The sequence below is a fragment of the Ursus arctos genome, unplaced genomic scaffold (assembly GCF_023065955.2).
Source record: "Ursus arctos isolate Adak ecotype North America unplaced genomic scaffold, UrsArc2.0 scaffold_19, whole genome shotgun sequence".
NCBI classification, from domain to species: domain Eukaryota; kingdom Metazoa; phylum Chordata; class Mammalia; order Carnivora; family Ursidae; genus Ursus; species Ursus arctos.
In genome coordinates, this window is record NW_026622863.1 from 43953744 (window position 1) to 43973814 (window position 20071).

The following is a 20071-nucleotide window of genomic DNA, read 5'->3' on the forward strand; positions in this document are numbered from 1 at the left end:
CCACACACGGGGTGCTTCAAGGTGCAGATTCTAGTCAGACTGTCTGGGTGCGGCTGCAGTGCTGCCATTCGCTGTGTGACTTTGGGGAAATGGCTTGACCACTCTGTGAGGTTAGTACCCGCGTCCAGGGGCTGTGGTGAGACCTCAGTGAGTTCACACTCGTGTGCCCTTTGCACCAAGCCTGGCACCCGGGAAGTGCTCTGACGTCAGGCCCCCTCATCATCCCTGGGGTACCACCTGTGCCCAGGTCTCTGCGGCGGCCTCCCAGCTGGCTTCACCCCAGGCCCCTGCTTCATCTTGTTAGCCCCGGGAGCGGTGGCTTTCCGAGACTCACATCTCATCAGGTCACGGAGAAACTTGCTTCGGAGTTCTTCAGCCTCTCTCTACCTTTGGACCCCATCTCCTGCTGCTTCTTGGGGGGCCCCAGATGTCTGCACATTGGTGTTTTTTGCTTTCGATGTTCCCACTATGTGGAGTGACCTTCTTCCCAGGTCATCACCTGTCAGAATCGTGCTCCTCTTTCACAGCCTAGATCGCGTGTCACCTGACCTCTGCTGTCCTCGCATCACACTGCCCGCCCCACAGTGTCTCTCCCCACAGTGTCTCTCTCCGATGGGACTGTGCCCTCCTCCGGGCTAGAGCTGCCAGCTTGTGCAGCTCTCCCCACATCTTTGCCTGTGATTCTCTATACTTGTCCTGAATCTCAGCCCCTCCCCAGGAGGTGGGAAAGCTACCCGAAGGCCATTTTCACCTTAGGTGCTTAGTGAATTAAACTGAGCATGTTTCATTCTCTCTGCTTGTAGTGCTTCCTTTTCGGTTTTTCTTGTCCGAGAGGAGAGGATGCTGTGGAAGTTGGAACTCATGGCAAGGGTTTGCTCCCACCAGGGAGGACGGCTGCCTACTTTGGCCCCTGTGCTGTGAATCCAGGCTGCCTTTCTCTCGTTCTCCCTGGCAGATTCTTGCTGTGGGCGCCAGGCCAGACACCGGGGAGCTTTGGGATGCAGGCCCTCTTATCTTCCCTTTGTTGTTGCTCCACCTTACAGAAGGGAGTCAGCGGACTCAGACTGGAATGGCGCACATGTGCTGTCTGCCTTCCTCCAGCCACCCGCCACCCACGGAGCAGAGAGGATCAAAGGCTTTAGCAGGGGAGAGGGAGGGAAGGGGATTCACATCAGTGGCAGCAGAAACTCCCCTTTCCCCTTCCAGAGCTCCATGGCCTGAGCCCAGTCTTCCCCTCCATCCGGTGGGACGCGGGGGCCACCGTGGAAGGGCCACAGCCCTTTGGAACAGATTTCGCATGGAGGATTTGAGATTTAATGCAGCGGTATTTTTCGGCAGCACAACTGTGTTTCAAGTTACGTCTTATGCGTGTCTGCCATTTTATAAAACAGGCGAAAAGAGCTGCTGAGGGTAAATTTGAGTAGGGGGCACCTTCCCTCAGCCCTGGCACCCCTTCAAGGCCAAGCTCTTTGGGGAGTGCTGTTTGAAAATCACTCCTTGGTATGACTTCCAGTTCTCCACTCTTGGTGGCCTTGGAGTGTCCCTTTGTGGAGTCCATTGTGGTTCACCCTCGGGCCTGTGTGTCCCTGAGGAAGGTGGCCAAGGGTGGGTCCTGAGTGTACACGTTGAAGGCGGCTTCGTGCCAAGCGGGGCAGTGGTCCCTGCGTAGCCCTGGCTTCCTGATTGTGTTAGAGAGCGAGGCTGCCTTCAGGGTCCTCTCCGTCTTTACTGCTGTAACCCAGCCGTCCACATAGCCACTGGGAAGGCTTTCCTGCACCGTATCTCTGGTCACGCTGCTACTCCTGCGAGACCCCCCAGAGACTTCCTGTTGGTCTTAGAAGGAGCCCCAAACCCCACCCTCCCCCCGTGGCCTGTAAGGCACCCCGTGGACCAGCGCCTCCAGCTCTTCCTCCCCTCTACTCCAGCCTTGCCCTGCTCAGCAGTCGGTGGCTCTTGATCTGTTCAGGCTCCTTTGCCACCTCCACAGAGATGTCTTCCTGGACTGACTGAACTTGATTCCTGCCTCAGCCGCTCCCTCCGCCAGTTCTTCTTGCCACTTTGACCTGTTGTATTGTACTGCCATCATCTCCTCTCTGCTTTTCTGCTTTTCATCTCCTCTGCTAGAACAGAAGCTTCGTGAGGCCAGGGATGTTTGTCTGTTTAACCCCAGTGCTCAGAGTAGTAGGTGGCATGTAGTAGATGTCCGGTACAGTTGAAAATTAGAACGGACGATTGAAGTTTGGGAGGGACTCAGAGCAGTGTCTCCTTCCAGGGGTCTGGGGGCTGCCTGGGAGGGGGGTGTCTGATGCCAGCATTTTGGGCCTAGGCTGGGATGACTAGAATCCTGGGAGGCCCGGTTACCTCCTTTGGCTCTCATGCAGTGTCAAGGCACTGAGACCTCACCATTTTGTTCCCCGTGGGCCTGAAAGGCTGTGCCTCCCAGCGCAGCTCCCTCTCTCTCCTTTTTGGACTCCTCTGGGAGAAAGCAGGTGGTTGGGGCTCTCTGAACCCATGGAGGACTGGCTGTTCTGCTCCAGCCTGAAATTGATTTCCTCCAGGCCCTGCCTTGAACCAGGCCCTGCCCTGAACCAGGCCCTGTGAACAGAGGGAGGGGTCTAAGCCTGGCCTCCCCTGCCACGTGGGAGGAGAAGAGGGATAGAGCCACTAGGCCTGGGAGCCACCAGCCTCCCCCCACGTCTCTAAAAGGCACACAATGGCAGTTGGGCTGCACCTTTGTTTTCTGAGTCACCAGTGTGATAGCCTGTCATAAATTGTTATTTCCTATACTTTCAGAGCTTTATCAGGCCTCTCCTATGCAATCCGGGAACAGATTTGATGCAGGGTCAGTTAACACGTTGTGTTGAAATCTGTCATTGTGCCCATATAAGGCAAACTCCTCGGGTTACTTTTTACCTTGGCAGAATCACAGGAATGTCAAGGTAACCAGGCCACCTCAGCATAGCTCTGATTCTCATTGGGTCACCTGACTTGCCCTCCCTCTCCCGTGACTCACCCCTGCAGCCCAGCGCGAGGCCTGCCGTGTTTATGGCTGATAGAATTGGCCAAGGGCCTCTGGGGCTGCACTTAGTTTTGTGTCTTCCTTAGAGTGGATGGGATGAGACAAACTACGTGAGGTACCTCACGTGGGGCCTGACAGCGGGAACCAGAACCAGAAAGCGGTCTTGGCCAGACTTGGGGTTGATCGGGAGACGTGTGGATCCCAGCTCTGACACCTCCCAGCTGTGTGACCACCAGCAGACTGCTTCAGCTTTGGGAGCCTTATCTGTAAAATGTAGGGCACTCAGAACAAATTCTGGTAAGCAGTAAGTATTCAATAAATGTGAGTCATTTGTACAGTTAGATAGGGGAAGCCTCCTACCCCGCCCAATCATAAAAACACCTCTTGCTGTCTCTGAAAGCTTGGCTCCAGAGCAGCTGTGAGGGGGCAAACCGAGCTGGGGCGCCGAGTCCTCCCTGGAAGACTGACCCCACACCTTCACGATGGCACTCCGTTACCCCCGCTCTTCCCGACACACACGCACATCCAAAGCCACAACTCTGTTGTGACAGGGCCAGGAGTCAGATCTGCCCCCGAGAGCAGCGGGGGCCTCCTCCTCCTCCTTCGACATCACACTGCTCCTGGAGACAGTCGCCCCTTATGACTGCGCTGTGGTTTGGCCAGGCCTCAGTACCAGCCCCAGGAAGGCCTGTAGGTGGGGCGAGCCGGAGGGAGAGTCTAGCCCTGTCACTCTGCCAGGGCAAACGGTTTCACCATTTTTAATGGAGCAGTTATGAGTCAGAGGTTTCAGTCTCTCTTGACTGGTTCCTCCCAATCCTGTAATTACCCTTTGGCTCTAGAACCTTATTTTGGTTTTTCTTTTAACAAAAAAAATCCTTTTGAAACGCTGTTGATATTGTCCGTCTTGTGTGTTCAAGGGGTCTGAGATGGCGTGAATATGGTAAAGGAAGAAAGAGACCCCAAATTGAGAATGATTTCTTCACCCACAGAAACTGCGCTCCCAACCCCCCACCAACATAGTGCCAGGAAGTGGACCCAGAGCCTGCTTACACGAGGCTAAGGGCAAGAGTGAAGAACGCTGAACACCGCCAATTACCTCTTGGCAAACTCCAAACTCTAAGCCAGGAATTTCTGGTCTGAGGCACCTCCCAGATTGACGATGGATTCATTCACTCCCTCATCCAGTATTCACTGAGCCCCTGCTCGGTGCCAGCCCCCAAGAGGAGTTGCCCTGAGCCTCAGCAGAGGGTAGGCAGGCTGATGAGTACCCAGCACCTCCGTGGGCCCCCTGCCAGTGCTGGTCCACTCAGAGATGAGAGGAATTGATTGTACAGATAAATGCCCTATATTCTCTCGGCCTCCAAACTCACCCTGCTTCTCGAAGGGATCATGTTACTCCCAGGCTCTGCGAGTGGGGAGCCAGTGGGACAGAGTAAGTATGAAACAAGTATATGTCTGTGAGTGCTGCCCTGGGCTCCAGCCCCACCCTGTGTCAAGGGCACAGATTTCCAGGCCAACCCAGTTCTGCCCTAGCCCTGTCACCCACCCCCAGACACCCCTCCCTGCTTTCACTGGAGTAGGAGAAGGCTTCTGGCCTGATGGGCGGACCATTAAATCAGCATGTCCCAAAACAAGAAAAAGGAAAAGGACCACCAAGGAGGAGTTTTTTTGTCAAAAGCAAAGCCTGCCCCACTGTTAGAAATCACTTATAGGCCCAGCATAATTGCCCTCCTGCCACCACGGCCCAGTTTGTGGATCACGTAAGTTCCAACAGGAAGCAGACTGTCTGCTAGACGCTGAACAGAGGGAGAAATGGTGGTATTTGCCCTGCCTCCAGATACCCCTGCCTTTTCCCTTCTCAGTTCTTCTGGGGAGTTCCTGGGGTGGGCCTTGCTGGCTCAGAGCCGCAGTAGCACTTGCCTGAATGACACTGGAGTCTGCTCAGTGCCCCCTCTTGACTTTTTCTCCCCAAATACCAAATGCCTGTTATCTAGAAAGCAAGTCCAGGGACGGATTTGTCCGTGCTAGAACGTTGAATCTACAGGCTGGCACTTTGTTAGGATTCCAAGCCACAGAGTCTCAGGGCCAGAACTGGCTCATTTGGCTATCTTTTTGAAGGATCAAAGTTTAAACCAGACGATCTTTAATCTCCCTTCCTACCCCGAAACCTGAGCTCAGCTGTAAGCCACTGAAAGTAAATGGGGTTTTTGTACCTCTGACTCTCTGTTCTCCAGGTGAAGGGCCCCTGTGCCTGATCATTTCACAGCAAAATGCCAGATTGGGCCAGAGGAGGCTGAGGGCATGTCCCCAGTCTCTGCTGCTGCCCTAATTTCAAAACTGCCTTCTGGGAGTGGAAGTTTTCTCTTTTAAAGGTAGCCATTTCAGGTAGGCCTCACCTATCTCTTCTTCCTGCTAAAGAGCTTTCTTTTGAGAGCTGGGTGCTGCCCTCTACATCTACCCTGTGGGCCCCACCTACCTTTAGTTCAGACCCTTATCTCCCTGTGTCCTCTGTGTGGGGAGAGCAGCCTCTTCCCCTTGGGGAGGATCCATTTCTTTCGTGTAATCTGAGTAGCTTTGGGTTGGTTGGTTGGTTGGTTGGTTGGTTGGTTTTTCCGTGTGTGGGATGGCTCCGGAAAAGGTCTGTTTAAGAACAGAGACAAGCTCAGACTGGGGGACCTCCTACCCTGGGCTGCCTCCCTGCTGCTTCTGCGGGGGGGGGTGGGGGTTCTATTAGCTCCAGGGTCCAGTTCAGTCTGACAAATCCAGGGGCTCTCTAGTTCTCAGATTCCTCACTTATAGAAAGAAGGAGTTAAATTAGAGTGGTGGGTCTCAACCCTGGCAACATGTTAGACTCACTTGGTAAGCTTCCTGAGTTTCATTATTCAGGACCCATCTCCAGGGAATCTGATTCATTTGACCTGGGGTGAAGTTCAGGCATTTTTATGGTAACTCCCAGGTCCCATATATTTATTGTCAGTTGATTTCCAGCAAGGGTGAAAGACATACTCAATGGGGAAAGAGTCATCTTCTCAATTAATAGTGCTGAGATCATTGGATATCCACACACAAATAATGGAGTTGGGCCCCTACTTCACACCATATACAAAATAACTCCAACTGGATCAAAGACCTAAATGTAAGAACTAAAACTATAAAACTTAGAAGAAAACATAGGCATAAGTCTTCGTGACCTTGGATTAGGCAATGGTTTGTTAGATAGGATACCAAAAACACACACAACCAAAGAAAAATAGTTATCTTAGACTTACTGATATTAAAAACTTTTTTTTTTTACTTCAGAGGACACTCAGAAAGTAAAAGTAAAAAGACAGCCCTCAGCATGAGGGAGAATATTTGCAAATCATATATCTGATAAGTGTCTAGTGTCCAGAATATATAAAGAACTCCTACAACACAACACTGAAAAGACAAATAACCAATTTAAAAATGGGTGAAGGCCTAGAAACATCTTCCAAAGAGGTTAATACAAATAGTACATGAAAAGATGCCCAACATCATTAGTCATTAGAGAAATGCAGATCAGAACCACAGTGAGACATCACCTCACAACCACCAGGATGACTGCAGTCAAAAAGTCCAATAAGAACAGGTGTTGGCAAGGATGTGGAGAAATTGGAACCCTTATATGTTGCTGATGGGAACGTAAAATGGCAAAGCCTCTTTGGAAAACAGTCTGGTAGTTCCTCAAATGATCGAACAGAGAGTTGCCCCAGCAGTTACACTCCTCGGTATAGACCCAGGGGAACTGGAAACACACATCCACGCAAAAACTTACATGTGAACGTTTGTAGCAGCCTTATTCACCATAGCATACGTGGGTATTACCCAAACGTCCATCCACTTGTGAATGAATGGGTAAACAAAACATGACACGTTCACACAATAGGTCAGTACTTAGATGAAAAGTAACAAAGCACACCTGCTACAACGTGGATGAACCTTGAGAACACACTGAATGAAAGAAGCCAGACACAAAGGCCACATACTGTAGGATTCCATTTATATGAAATGTCCGTAAAAGGCAAACGCATGGAGACAGAAAGTAGACTCGCAGTTGCCAGGAGCTGGGGTAGGGGGAGGGATGGGGAGTGCTCACAGTGATGAAAATGTTCTGGGATTAGATGGTGGTGGTAACTGTACAGCCTCGTGAATAAAAAACTCACTGATTTTTATACTTTAAAAGGGTGAGTTCTATGGTATGTGAATTATAACAACAACAATGGGTTCTCCAAACTGTGCACCTGATTAAAAATACATGCACACCTGTGACCCAGCAGCCCTCTGTGTTGCACGAGTCCTCTACTATGGGGTAACAAATGGCCTCAAAGCTTAGTGGCTCGGGGCGCCTGGGTGGCTCAGTCAGTTAAGCGTCTGCCTTCGGCTCAGGTCATGATCTCAGGGTCCTGGGATCAAGCCCTGCGTCAGGCTCCCTGCTCAGTGGGGAGCCTGCTTCTCCCTCTGCCTCTGGCCCTCCCCCTGCTTGTGCGCTCTCTCTCTGTCTGTCAAATAAATAAATAAAATCTTAAAAAAAAAAAAAAAAAGCTTAGTGGCTTAAAACAGTATTCATTGTCTTAAAAATTGAGAGAGAGAGAGAGAGAGAGAGAGAGAGAAAGAACCAGAAGAGCTCGAGGGTAATTCTGATATACAGCCAGGTCAAGAACCTCTGGGCTTAAAGGGTCTCTTGCAGCATGAAGAACCAGGTCTTGTCCTTACATTCCTTTACTCATTTGGTGGTCAGGTGGGCAGGCTAAGGGAAGGGAGGTTCAGGGAAGATGGCATTGTGTCAGCCCCCAGAGTACAGCCAGCAATGTGGCGAATCCTAGTGGGGTCTGGCTTCACCAGCTGCGGTGCTGAGGCTGCGGGTGGCCCCTTTGGGAGCAGGAAGGATACAGTAATGAATAGAACATCTCCTGATCACTCAGTCTCTGCAGGCTGTGTGTGCATTGCCCCGTTGAGCGTTCACAGCATGTCTGTTATCCCTATTCGATAAAAGAGGAAGCGGAAGCTGAGAGAGGTGACTTTTGTTTTCTAAGGCCACACACACAGTAAATGGCGAGGTGAGAATTTGAAGCCATGTGTGAGATTCGAGAGCCCCCGCTCTGCAGCACTGTGCCACTTTGTGCCTCCAAGCCCACCTACTGCCACCCCGCCCACCCCCCCGCACCCCCATCCAGGCCCCGCCCTTGAACCAGGGTCTTGGTGATTCCTGAGCTAACGAGGCCCCTGAGGGCTCCCCTCCTCTTCCGTCAGTAGCAAGCCAAGAGCAGTGTCTTCCCTGTCTGGCTTTTGGAGTGTCTACTCCAAAGGATTTATTTTTGTGAGCTGTTGAAAGCAATTGGTTTTATCCCTAACTCGGGCCTCTCACCGGTATAAAATGGGATTAGAGGCCATGAAGTCCCCACTGACCGAACATGAGAAGCCCCCACACCATCCTGGTCATTCTAGGGTTCACCAAGCAGCGACCGTGCAGGGTGGGGATCCTGCAGCAGACCAGACTGGGCTCTCGTGGAGATTATGGTACACTTGGGAGGGAGACTGGGTATGGACGGAGGACATAATTTCTGAGAGTAACAGGTACAACGAATACAACATAGCAGAGTGACGTGACTGCAGGGTGCAGATGTCAAGGTCAGGGAAGACCTTCTGGGATGATGTCATCTGAGGGAAATCCTGAATGACGAGAAGTAGCCAGCCCCATGAGGAGCGACGAGAAAGGTGCTTCTCACGAGGTGGGGACGACACTGCAAAACCAGTCTGTTGCAGCAGCAGCCAGTCTGTTGCAGCAGCAGCCAGTCTGTTGCAGCAGCAGCGTATGGGCTCCCTGCTGCACGTGCTCCCTGGGCTGATTGGCTGAGGCGGGAACGGTGGCTACCGGGGAGGGCACGTGGGGAAGAGCTGCTTTCTGGACGGACACGCAGGACCTTTGGAATGCTCACAACTCCACTCTGCAGTATTTATACCTCTCCTCCGACTGGCAAGTCAGAGCTTTTTCACGTCTGCTGAGAAAACTCCGAATAAGGCAGCGTCAGGCCAGGACATAAGAAGCATTCCATATTTCCCTGTAATTGCTTTCAAATTAGGTTCTGTCGTCATGGGGCAGGCGCACGCAGCAGGCCCGCTCTGCCCTTGGCTATCTGTGGAGTGGGGTTCTGGGCAGGCAGCTCATTGTGCCCCCCGTGCTGCAAAACCACCAGCCTCAATTTCCCTTGCTGGTGGGGCTGCATGCGTCTGCCTGCTCTCCACATTACCGTGACCAGTTCATTTTCTGTTCTCAGCCCGCTCCCTGGTTTCTGTCCCCTTAGGCTCTGGTAAAGGCAGTGGGTCTTCAAAACAGTACTCAACATGTACAATCTCAGAACTGTTCGAGAGGCTCACAGACTCCCTGGATGGTCCATACAGCTGTTGCCTGGGTGATTGCCTTTTCGCCTGGGTCGCTGGCAACCCAGATTCCAGTAGGCTGAGCCATCGGGCCCTGAAAGGGCCTTTATAGTAGTAGGTGATGGAGCCCACGGGTCAGGGGAGCAGTTTCTGCTTTCAGGACCTGAAAAGATGCCCCACTGGGGCCAGGCCTCATTTGAAGTGTGGCAGTAGCCAGGCAGATGGGTGATAAGAAGGGTGGATGCCTATCCTTGGGATAAATAGCTCTCCCTCCCTTGTGTGCAAGCCCCAGACACCCTTCCCGAGGACCCGTGGAAGCAGGAACCATGGGCAGCATCAGAGGCCACAGCAGGCAAGGTGGGAGTTCAGGAGGTGGGACGGCGCCCTCCCCCTCAAGGCAGCCGGTGCCCCAGCGGAGCAGCAAACCCAGCACGGTATTGCAGAGACGAGGTTTGAAAACTCCCAGCAGCATGGAGCCCTGTTTTGCCTCTGTGTGCCCTGGGAGAGTTTGCTGTGACCAATTCCAGTCAGTCCTGGGCCTGGGGAGAAGATGCAGCTGGGCCCTGTGGGTCAGGCTCTTGGCCTGTGATGTTCTGCTAACGGGGTGGGCAGCGTACATGGCGGAAGTGGGGGATGCAGCGTGAGGCAGCGAAGAGTTGGCCCTAAAGCTCTGTGAAGCGTTTAGTCGATGGAATCCACATGTGAGCATCTGCCGTGTGAGTAGGAATAGTGCAGCCTTCGACCCTGGGCCAGGAGCCCTCCTTGCCAGAGCCCATAATCAAAGCCAGCATGCTCGCCCAGTGAAGGGACTTGGCTGAGCCTGTTTCTAGGCCCGACTGACTTTGCGAGAGACTTCCCTTTATTCTGGGTTTAGTGGAATTCCAGCTTCCAACAGACGTTTCCCTCCACACCACCCCCTTCAGTACCATGACCATGTTTTGTAACAGGAAGTCGTTGAGAAGAGGGAAGGAAAGTTTTTCCAGCTGGGGCAGCCGCATCCCACCAGGACCCTTTCTCGCACTCACCATCACTCAGCCCACTGGAACACCACTTGGTTGCCCTGTGTCTTCGAATGTTTGGTTCTTATTCAGTGACTGCCCCAGAGGAGCGAGTTTACCTCTTTGGGTTGGGGGAGGGAGTCATCAATGAACGGCTGGTTAAAGCCCCCTGCTGCCACATTCCTGGCGGCTTAGGTCACCTCCCGAACAATACCCATCATTCATTCGCCCAGCCGCCCCACATCCTGGCCACTGGGAGGGGTCCTTGTGACACAGGAAGGACTTTATGGCCAGCGATGCTAGCCCTCCTCTCCCTCCCCCCACACACGGAGTGACAAAGCAGAAACAGCCCAGGGGCCCCTCCAAGCTTGCTTGCCTGCCTTCCCTGGTGCAGCATAGCACTGGGAGTGGTGACTGGATCCCAGAGGAACCAACAAGCCCGTCTTTCTCCTTCCACCCCTTCCTCTCCCCCACTCACACCCTGTGCTATTTTAACAACCAGAGAAGAATCTTGAACAGGCTGCCAGTGTGCAGAGGCAAGTTCTAAAGCCTCTTTCTGTGGTTTTTTTCACGTGTGTTCTCAAAGACAGACAAGTCCACATCCTTCCTTCCTCCCTAGATAGGTCAAGGGCTGGGTGCAGGTTCCCTTCTCAGAATGGCAAGGACAGACTGGGAGCAACAGGGCCACCCCTGGCATTGCTTTGCCCACCTTGTGCTGGGTCTAGGCCACCCTTTAAGAAGCAGGCAAGCTTTTGGAGGTACAGCTCTGCCTGCCTGCCTCACTCTGTGAGGTCCCCTCTAGCTCGGGGGCTGGGCTGAGGCTGAGGCTGGGCCCCTTCTTGACCCCATTCTGCTGGCTCTGCTTTGCCAGGCTGGTACCCGAGCATCCCACTCAGACGCTGTGGATGAGGGGCCGCCCTGTGCTTGTGTTGACAAGCTCTGTGACCTCGGACAGGTCACTTCACCTCTCCCTGCCTCAGTTTCCTTACCTGTAAACTGCAGATGATAATTTACATGATCATGAGGTTGGAGGTTTTAAAGAGTTACTATGTATAAATAGTAAGAACTAGTAATTAGCCGTTCTTGCATAATTACCTTTGGCATTGCCCACCCCCCCTTCCACCAGAATGGAAATTCTCTGTCCAGTTTGCTTCTTCCTGTGCCCAGTACCCAATAGGGGTTCCAAGGTGGGATTTATGGGCCAGGGTAATGCACTGAGTGCCTGGGGTCACGGACAGTGCTCAGAGTCTGTGCTGACCCTGAGAATGACCTTAATAGTAAAGCCCAGCCGAGCTCGATGCCTTTTGCCTTTTCCTCCTTACACAGAACGCCCGCTGGTAGGTAGCTCTGGACACCCCCACCCCCCCACTCCCCAACCAAATAGAAAACTTGACCTTGCCTTTCTCAGTCACGACAGTCCGGATCTCCAATGTGGCTCCTCCGCCTTCCTCCCACAAGTTTCTCTCCGAGGCCCTTTCCTCTCTCTTCTTCCTGATCCTCACGCACCGACCCTCGCCCCCTCCAGCTCTGCCCGCACACAGAAGCCGCCAGTGTGACCTTCCCAGCCTCCTGGCACAGCTTGCTCTGCCTCACTCCCTTCTTTCCCCCAACCTGCCAGAGGGCCTTTGCACACACTGTTCCTATTATCTGGAAAAGAGCCCTTATTTTTGTCTTAACTCTTTCTCGGCCATATCACGTCCTCGGGGACACTTTCTGTGTCTGCCCTGCCGCTAGATGAGGAGCTAGCATGTCCAACTCTCTTTAGCTTCCTTTCTGGGGGCAGCGGGGAGGAGGGCACATGCCCGACACCTCAGAGTGGGGCCCCTGGAGCTCAGAGCACTGGGCTTTAAGTCCAGCTCTGCATCTTTCCAGGCGCATGACTACTGGTGGTCGAGTCACGACACCTCTCAGACCCTCGGTTCCCTCACCTGTGAAACAGTGGCAGCAATGGTAGCAGCTACCCCACGAGATAGTTGTGAAGCTGAGACATTAGTATGTGACGCAGTGCCCAGCACACTGCGAGCTCCATGGAAGTGTCCGGTCGGGTTGTAACTCTTACCACTCCCCCTGCAGGTATTGCGTCTGTAGTTTAGTAGTTGCTTGATTCACGAGACCCTCCCCCTGTTCAGACCGGGCGCCCCGTGAGCGAGCAGGCTGTGTCCACGGTTGCTCCCGCCTGGGTACTTGGCCCAGGACCTGGCCTGGGGTCGACACCCCGCAGATGCTTGTCGAGGGAATGGACGTATTCCAACCCTGCGGGCCCAGGGCATCACGGACGTTGGGCCCTGTGGGTGGTTGGGCTCTGTAGCTTTTGCTCAGAGAACTGTGCATAGCGGAGGGTGGTGTGGGGGGTGCACAAGGCCTCTATCTACTGAAACCACCCCTCTGCACTGTCCACCTCACACATCTTCATCTAAACTGGGTAGAGAGAGGAAGTAGATAAGTAGAGAGGTATTCTCGTAACCAGCCAGAAAAAACTGAATTTTGGGGGCGCCTGGATGGCTCAGTCGTTAAGCGTCTGCTTTTGGCTCAGGGCGTGATCTCGGAGTCCTGGGGTCGAGCCCCTCATTGGGCTCCCTGCTCTGCTGGGAGCCTGCTTCTTCCTCTCCCACTCCCCCTGCTTGTGTTCCCTCTCTTGCTGGCTGTCTCTCTCTCTGTCAAATGAATAAATAAAATCTTAAAAAAAAAAATAAAAAGGAAAAACTGAATTTTTAATGTCCCATTTGAATTCCAGCTCTTCCTCACCAGTCACAGTGTGAAGAAGTGGCTGTCTGCAGTGGGCTTGTTCCCCAAAGGTGGCCTTATGAGGTCCTGTTCTCCCTGTCCGTGAGCCTCTGGTATCAGTACAGTCCCCTCTTCTAACAGAAGGAGAGAACAGAGCTGAGCAGGGCATGGAGTGGGAGGGTGGGACGCCTGTCAGCAGAGTTTCTGTTCTGTAGGTGGCAGATTTGGGAGGGAGTCCTTCCTTCTCCTCCCCGCCCCCCAGGCTGGGCAAGAGGATATTCTCCCCAGTACCTACTCTGTGTTCTGCTTAGGACTCTGCCTGCTTCCAGCTGGGGAGACAGAAGTGCACGGTGCATGGTTACCATTTATTTGAAAATAGATCTTTCTTTGACATATGTATAACTCTTGAGTGCTTACTTAATCTGTGCCAGGCACAGTCCTAAGTGATTTACTTGAATTATTCTGTTTAATCTTCATTTAAGAGGAGAGGTTACTGTCTGTATTTCATCATTGAAGGATCTGAGGCTCATTGCTCGCCCAGGGTTATCCTGCTGGCAGGTTGCCTCACTGGCAGAGGCAAGATTTTGACCCAGTCTGTGCGAGCCCCAAGCCCCAGAGCTCTTGTGTGCTCCCCAGAGAAGCTGAGCAAAGGATGGGGTGTGTGTTGGGAGGGTGGAAAGCCTGAACCGACGAGGTGAGATTTGTTCACAGCCTCTACACGAAGAGGGTCTCCTGCAATTTCATTTCCACTCCAAACCATGGGGCTGGGGTGAGCCCCTTAGCAGAGAGGGAAGCAGACAGCTCAGCCGGCGTTTGCTTTGTGCCAGGCATCGGGTGCTTTAAAGCATCTCCCCGACTTAATCCTTACCGCAACTACAGGAGGTGGGTTCTGATAAGTCCATCCCGCAGAGAAAGAAACAGGTGTAAGTAGGTCAAGGAGCTGGCATTCAAACCCAGACCTGTGCCCTTTGAGAGCAGGTGGGCATAACCCTGGCACGCCAAGGTGGTGAGGGCTGCCATTTAGACACGTTCCTGGCCCTGCCTGCAGCCCAGGGGCCTAGATATTGGCCCCGGCAGCACCAGAGACCTGGGGGTTTTGGCCTCTGGCAATCACCCTCTTAGGTCCACGGCCTCGGGAAGTGATTGGTCGCTTTGCTGCTCCCCAGCATCTTTCAGGTACATGTAGGAGCAGAAGCCCGGCATTCCCGGCCGCCTCCTGCCCCAGCCCGGCCCACTGCTGCCCGCTGCTTTGTAGGATGGTGGAGTTGCACACCTGCTTGCTGCCCATCGCTGGCTGTGGCTTAGGCATTCCAGTGGCATGTGGGATGTGAGACGTAACTCCTACCCTCTTGGAGTTTGCACACGTGCGGGCAGCATCCAGTAAGACACAGAATGACTGGAAAAAGCTACTGAGAGCTGCCAAGGGCTGTGTGGTGGCCAGGGCAGGCAGGGGATGGAGAAGGCACTCTGTGGGGAAGAGGTGGCAGGATTTCAGGAGAGGAGGAGATCTGGGGAGGCCTAGCGATGACTGGGGACCTGCTGTTTATTGAGCACCTGCCGTGTGCTCTACGGGCATTGCCCTTGCAAACCCTCACACTGAGCCTGACTCGGGTGCCGTCCTCACTGCCATGTTACGGATGGGGAAGCACGTGTTAGGAAGGTCAAATGGTGTGTCCACATGGGTGGCAGAAGCAGCAGCTTAGCCCTAGCCCTCGTTTGTCTGAATTGAGAGTTGCGTCAGGGGAGCTGGGAAGTGGGGTGGGAAGGCACATTCCACGTTCCTCAGTGAGCACCTGCTTGGTGGCTGGAGCTCATGCATGTGGGGAGCAGAGGATAACACCTAAGTGTGAGAGCCCAGAGAGAAAGGTGCCATGTCGAGATCTGCACAGAGGAGGGGACATCCGAGTCAGAATCAGGTCGGGGCACACAAGTCGGTGTGGGTGTCCCCAAGGAATTGCACTTCAGGCTGATTTTGAGGGATCGGTAGGTGATTTTGAGGGATCGGTAGCTCGGGAGAGGCAGAAGCAGGGAGCAGGCACCCTTAGCTGAGGGGACAGCCCCACACAGGATGGGGTCCATGTCCCCCACACAGAGGGACTCTTCGAGTTAGCGACAGGTGGGGTCGGGGGCCCTGGCCCACCCACAGTCATCCACCATTCGGATGTGGGTTTGGAAGGAAGCCTCGTGCCCATCCTCGCTGTGGTGCAGCTTGTTAATTAGGCGGCTTTGTCTGGGAGGGGCCTTGTGTTGAGTCTCTGAATGAGCAGGAGTGGTGACAGTTGTCAAAACACATGGTGCTCCGCCAGAGGCTCCCTGGAAGCCCCTGGCCCCCCACATGGCCTCTGCCTGCGCCTGGGCCTGGAGTTTGCTCTTGTGCGCTCCTGGCCCTCTGCCCACATCCATGCTGGCCCCTGCAGATGGAGGGGCAGTGCAGGGCATGGGGGCTCCATGAGAAACAGAAGCGTGGCATTTTTCCCAGACCCTGCTGTGGGAGGCTAAGTTGCCCCAGAAGGTGTCTGGACACGTCCATCTTTAACTGATGTGATGCGCTTCCCGGGGACTGATGTCTGGTGACATGCCCAGTTGGCGGCGGGCTGAGTGACTGGGGCCCTGTGCAGGATATTCTGTTTGGGATTTGTGCTTCTTGTTTGTGGCCCTCTCTGCCCAGAAGCATCCTGTCACCTCCCAGCATCTGCATGCCCTATGTTTCACAGAAACTTCCTCAGAGACGGCTGCCTAACCCAGGTGGGAGGTGGGTGCCTGCCTCCCACTTGCCTTCCAGACCCCTCAAGCCCCCTTAAGATTTGGAAGAGTTGGATGTGGAACATTCTCCAGGAAATAGAGGGTATCTGGCCTGCAGGGAAACAAACAAGGCTTGCACGGGACTCAGAGGATCTGTGCTCCTGGCCTTTTAGGGGAGGTACTCACTGCCAGGCCACCCAAAGCTCCAAGAGAGACCGATTTGAGGAAATGTTGAATTTACAGAAGGCTTTTATTTTCCAACTGCTTTCCTGCCGCAGGTCATCTCTGTGCTGCCCAAGCTCCTACCTGAGGGGCAAGGAAGCCGGTGCCTGTGGTCTTGTCTGCCTGCTGGGGGTGGGGGGGGAAAGGGGCCTTGGTGTGTCTGTCCACGAGAACATAAGCTCCACAAGAGCAGAGACCCTGCGTCTTATTTCCATACGCAGGGCTTGGTGTTCAGTCACGTTTGCATGACTGGGTTCTAGTCCACGCTCTCCCAGTTACCCCCTGGATGATGATGCGGTGGGTCTTTTAAGTACCCTGAGCTTCGGCTTCCTCAGATCGACTTGCCTGGGTTCCTTAAAGAAAGAAATAGTGCATATGAAGGCCGTGTGGTGGCCACTGTTGGTCCCAGGGTCAGGGCTGTAGCCTAGCCCTTTTGCTAGAAAGCCCCAACAGCCACACTGACCCTCCAGGCCTCTCTGTCATGCCTCCCTAGACATTCACAGCCTGGTGCAACTCCCACCTGCGGAAGGCTGGCACGCAGATAGAGAACATCGACGAGGACTTCCGAGACGGGCTCAAGCTCATGCTCCTTCTAGAGGTCATTTCAGGTGAGGCCCCTTCCCACCACAGGACAGCTCACACGTAGAACAGGTATGCTGTCGCAGGTCCCGGGGACGTGGCCTACCCCAGCTGCCCCGTGCCTGCAGGAGGAGCGTGAGGCTTGAGTGACGGCAGCGTGTCTGGGCGCTGCCTGGACGGGGGTGGGGGGTAGGGGGGAGGCAGAGCACCGTGGTGGCTGGTTCTGGAGAGCAGTAAGGTCACTAAAACTTCCCTTTCTCCCCCTCTTTCCCGGTGTGTGGCTCTCAGGAGAGCGGTTACCTAAGCCAGAGCGGGGCAAGATGAGAGTGCACAAGATCAACAATGTGAACAAAGCTCTGGACTTCATCGCCAGCAAAGGAGTCAAGCTCGTCTCCATCGGGGCAGAAGGTGAGCTCGGGTGGGGCAGCTCCGTTCCTGATCTGTAGGCTCTGAGCCTTGAGCTCTGTGTTCTGAACAAAACTTGTGTGGGTGGCAGAGAGAGCGTTTGGGGGTGTGTAAAGCCCCGATATGTATCCAGCAGTGACCACAGTGACTGTCCTCTCGATGTGATCATTGAGCCCACAACTTCCCCTGCCCCTCCACCTGCAGAATAATCCATCCAGGACGTGGGAATCCGATGCCCCCAGTCATGTAGGGCAGGCCTCTTCTGCAGGGGAGGAATGGTTTTGACTTGGACCCTGGACACCCTCACTCGCCCTCCTTGCGCTGGGCCCGAGACACACCGAGAGACGTGTGACCTGGCATCTCTCTGGAGCATCTTTGCCCTTTGGCCCTGCCTGGTATCTGTGGGCAGGAGGGAATGCAGAGAAGAGAAGGACATTCAAGGCCCAGTGTTGGGGTTCTAGGGTGGGGGGTGCAAGTCCAAAGGTCAGTAACCAGACCTTGCTGGCCACACAGCCCGAGGGAGTTTGGCCTCTGACTGGATGCCCAGGACCCTCTGTGCCCCATGGGGATCCCCAGGATTGCGATCCTTCATTCTAGACCCTCCCACTAGAGCAACGACATGCTGCCTGTCCCTCCAGCAGCCAGCTCGTCTTGAGCTCACAGGCGCTTTTGGAGACGAGGTGAGGCTTGATGGAGCCCAGAAGTTCCCCATCAGCTCTCGCTCACAGTTCAGCTCATTAGAGCAGGATTTCCTACACCCTGACATCCATGTTGTCCCAGCTTTTAGAAAAACAAAGAAAACTAATTGCCGTTAATGACAGGGCTCTGAGAGTTTGGCCAGGACTCTAGCCCAGAGTGTGTGTGCTGAGTTCCAAGGCTCTGCCCCCGTCCGGGACCTCTCCGGGAGGGGTGCCAGGCGTCACATGACATGGTTGAGGTGGTTGTGTTTGTTTAAAAAAAAAAAAAATCAAAACCCCCCAAATCAGTTGGGCCCTCAGTTTTTCTGTCCTTATGTGGATCTTTCCTCCTGGCTCCACGCCAGCCTTCTTCTTCTCACAGCTGCATTTATTTTGCTCAGATGCTAGCCTGTAAATACAGAAGGGGTTAGAGGAGAGACCCAGTGGCTCTCATCAGTTTTCATTTGAAGAAAACTGCATCTAAAAATGTTCTCTGTTCATGCCCAACTTGGTTCACTCCCAGTCCCTGTGACCGCTGTGCCCCGGGACAGAGCTGGAAGGCAGCCCACTGGAGGTGCCCCAGGAGCTCCAGAACACCTGAGAGCCTAGTCCCAGCCTGCCCCCGGCGCCCTGCTCCACGTGGTTGGGGCTGCAGTGGAAGCATGGCTTCCTTGTTGGCACAGCTGTGGGTCTGAGAAGCAGCTGGTGCAGGTGTCACGAGAGAAGTTGTCTCCCCTCCCTCACAGGAACTCCCTAAGCCCTCCGTGCCAGGTTCCTGGTGCGGCCGGTGGCCTCCTCTCCCAACTCTCTATCCCCCTGCTCTGGCGTGCCTGGCACTTGGGAGGAACGCAGCGTAGATTTCCTGACTGGATGGCTGCTGTTGCCCTAGGCTGGGAAGACTTGGCCCGTTTCCGGGTCTGGGGTTCTTAGCCCTGGGAAAGGGCCCCACAGATATTGTGTCCTTCCCCTGCCTCCAGCCAGCAGGCCTCGCACGTTTCCTTATCCTGACACTCTAAAGCCGAAAGCTGCCCTCTGCCATCAGCCCGCAGCTTGGCTGTGGGGAGCGTCTCCATGGTGGCTCACGAGCGCCCACCCTACCCTCCTGAGTGTGCCCTTGGGGAAGGCTGGTCCCCCTTCTCTGGGTGACCGCTCTACCTCCTGTCCAAATCAGAAATTTCTGTTCTCAAGGGCCAGTGGGCGGGGTCTCTCTCCCCACACCTGCTGCGCTGAGATCTCAGGGGCAGCAGGGGGCAGAAGGCATTCAGAGGACTGCCATGGCCTGTCTGGCCGGCGGACTCAGGGATGAGGCCACTTGCCCTCACGTCTCTTACCCAGCCCTAGACAGACACGTGGCGCCCTGAGTGCCACAGAGAGGACTTCTGTCTAAGCCCCTAAAGCTGAAGAATGTGTGGTGCAGACCCTTCTCTGTCACTCCCAGAAGTTGGAGGCAGTAGTGGGTTTTTGGTTAGTTAAGGAAGCGTGTGCCTTACCAGCTGGGCCTGTGTCCCCGCTGTCCCTGTCCTGCAGCATCATAGCTTCCATAAGGATGGGGTCCAGGTACCAGAGATACAGTGGTGCTCACGAAGGCAGGCAGCAAACAAGGAAACCCACAAACATATGGTATCAAACGGCAGTCTGTGTGCGAGGGGAAGAGCGGGCAGCTGGGGAGAGGCACCTTCAGATTGGTAGTTGGGGAAACCGTCTCGGAGAGGTGGGAAGGATGGCCATCTGAGGAAAGGGTCGAAGGGTCCACTTCGTGGGCTCACAGAAGGTGTGAGGTCCATCCAGCAAGAAAGAACCTGGCTTGCCAGAAGGACCCAGCCAGAGCATGCCGGGGAGCGAGGGGCCTGGTCCTCCAGGGCAGGGCTCGTAAATGGGATTCAGGAGCACAGGTTTCATTTTAGATGTGGTCGGACTTTAAGCCAGCGAGTGGCACAAATCCAGTGCACCTTCTCAAGTGAGCCCCCTGGCTGCTGTGTGGAGGCACATCACACGGGCACAGAGGCGGCGGTGTGTCCAGCCCGGGAAAGACCATGGCGGCCTGGACAAGGGTGGAAAGAAGTGGACCGACTGCTAACAGACAGTAGTACAGCATGCACCTGCCAGTGGGGACTCGTGCCTGTAACAGTGTGAGGGCGGTGCGGACGGATGGCTGGGAATGCCGGCCCCGCGCCGGGGACAAGCCTCGGAGAGGAGCAGGCTGGAGCTGGGCGAGAGAACGAGCCGGCCGGGTGGGAAGAGGCGGGTGCCACGCAGCAGAAGGCTTTGGGGACTGTGCATCCCAGCGTTCAGGTGACGTCGCCCAA

The 20071-nt window shown here is 54.5% G+C and overlaps 1 protein-coding gene across 1 annotated transcript in view; it reads left to right on the top strand.

Annotated features, from left to right (window-relative positions):
- Nucleotides 1-20071, top strand: part of ACTN4 (actinin alpha 4) — a 70731-nt gene that overhangs the window by 26367 nt on the left and 24293 nt on the right. The window contains exons 2-3 of the mRNA XM_026482378.4: nt 16598-16712; nt 16972-17091. Coding sequence (XP_026338163.1) covers nt 16598-16712; nt 16972-17091 — 235 coding nt within the window. The remainder of the gene's footprint in view (nt 1-16597; nt 16713-16971; nt 17092-20071) is intronic.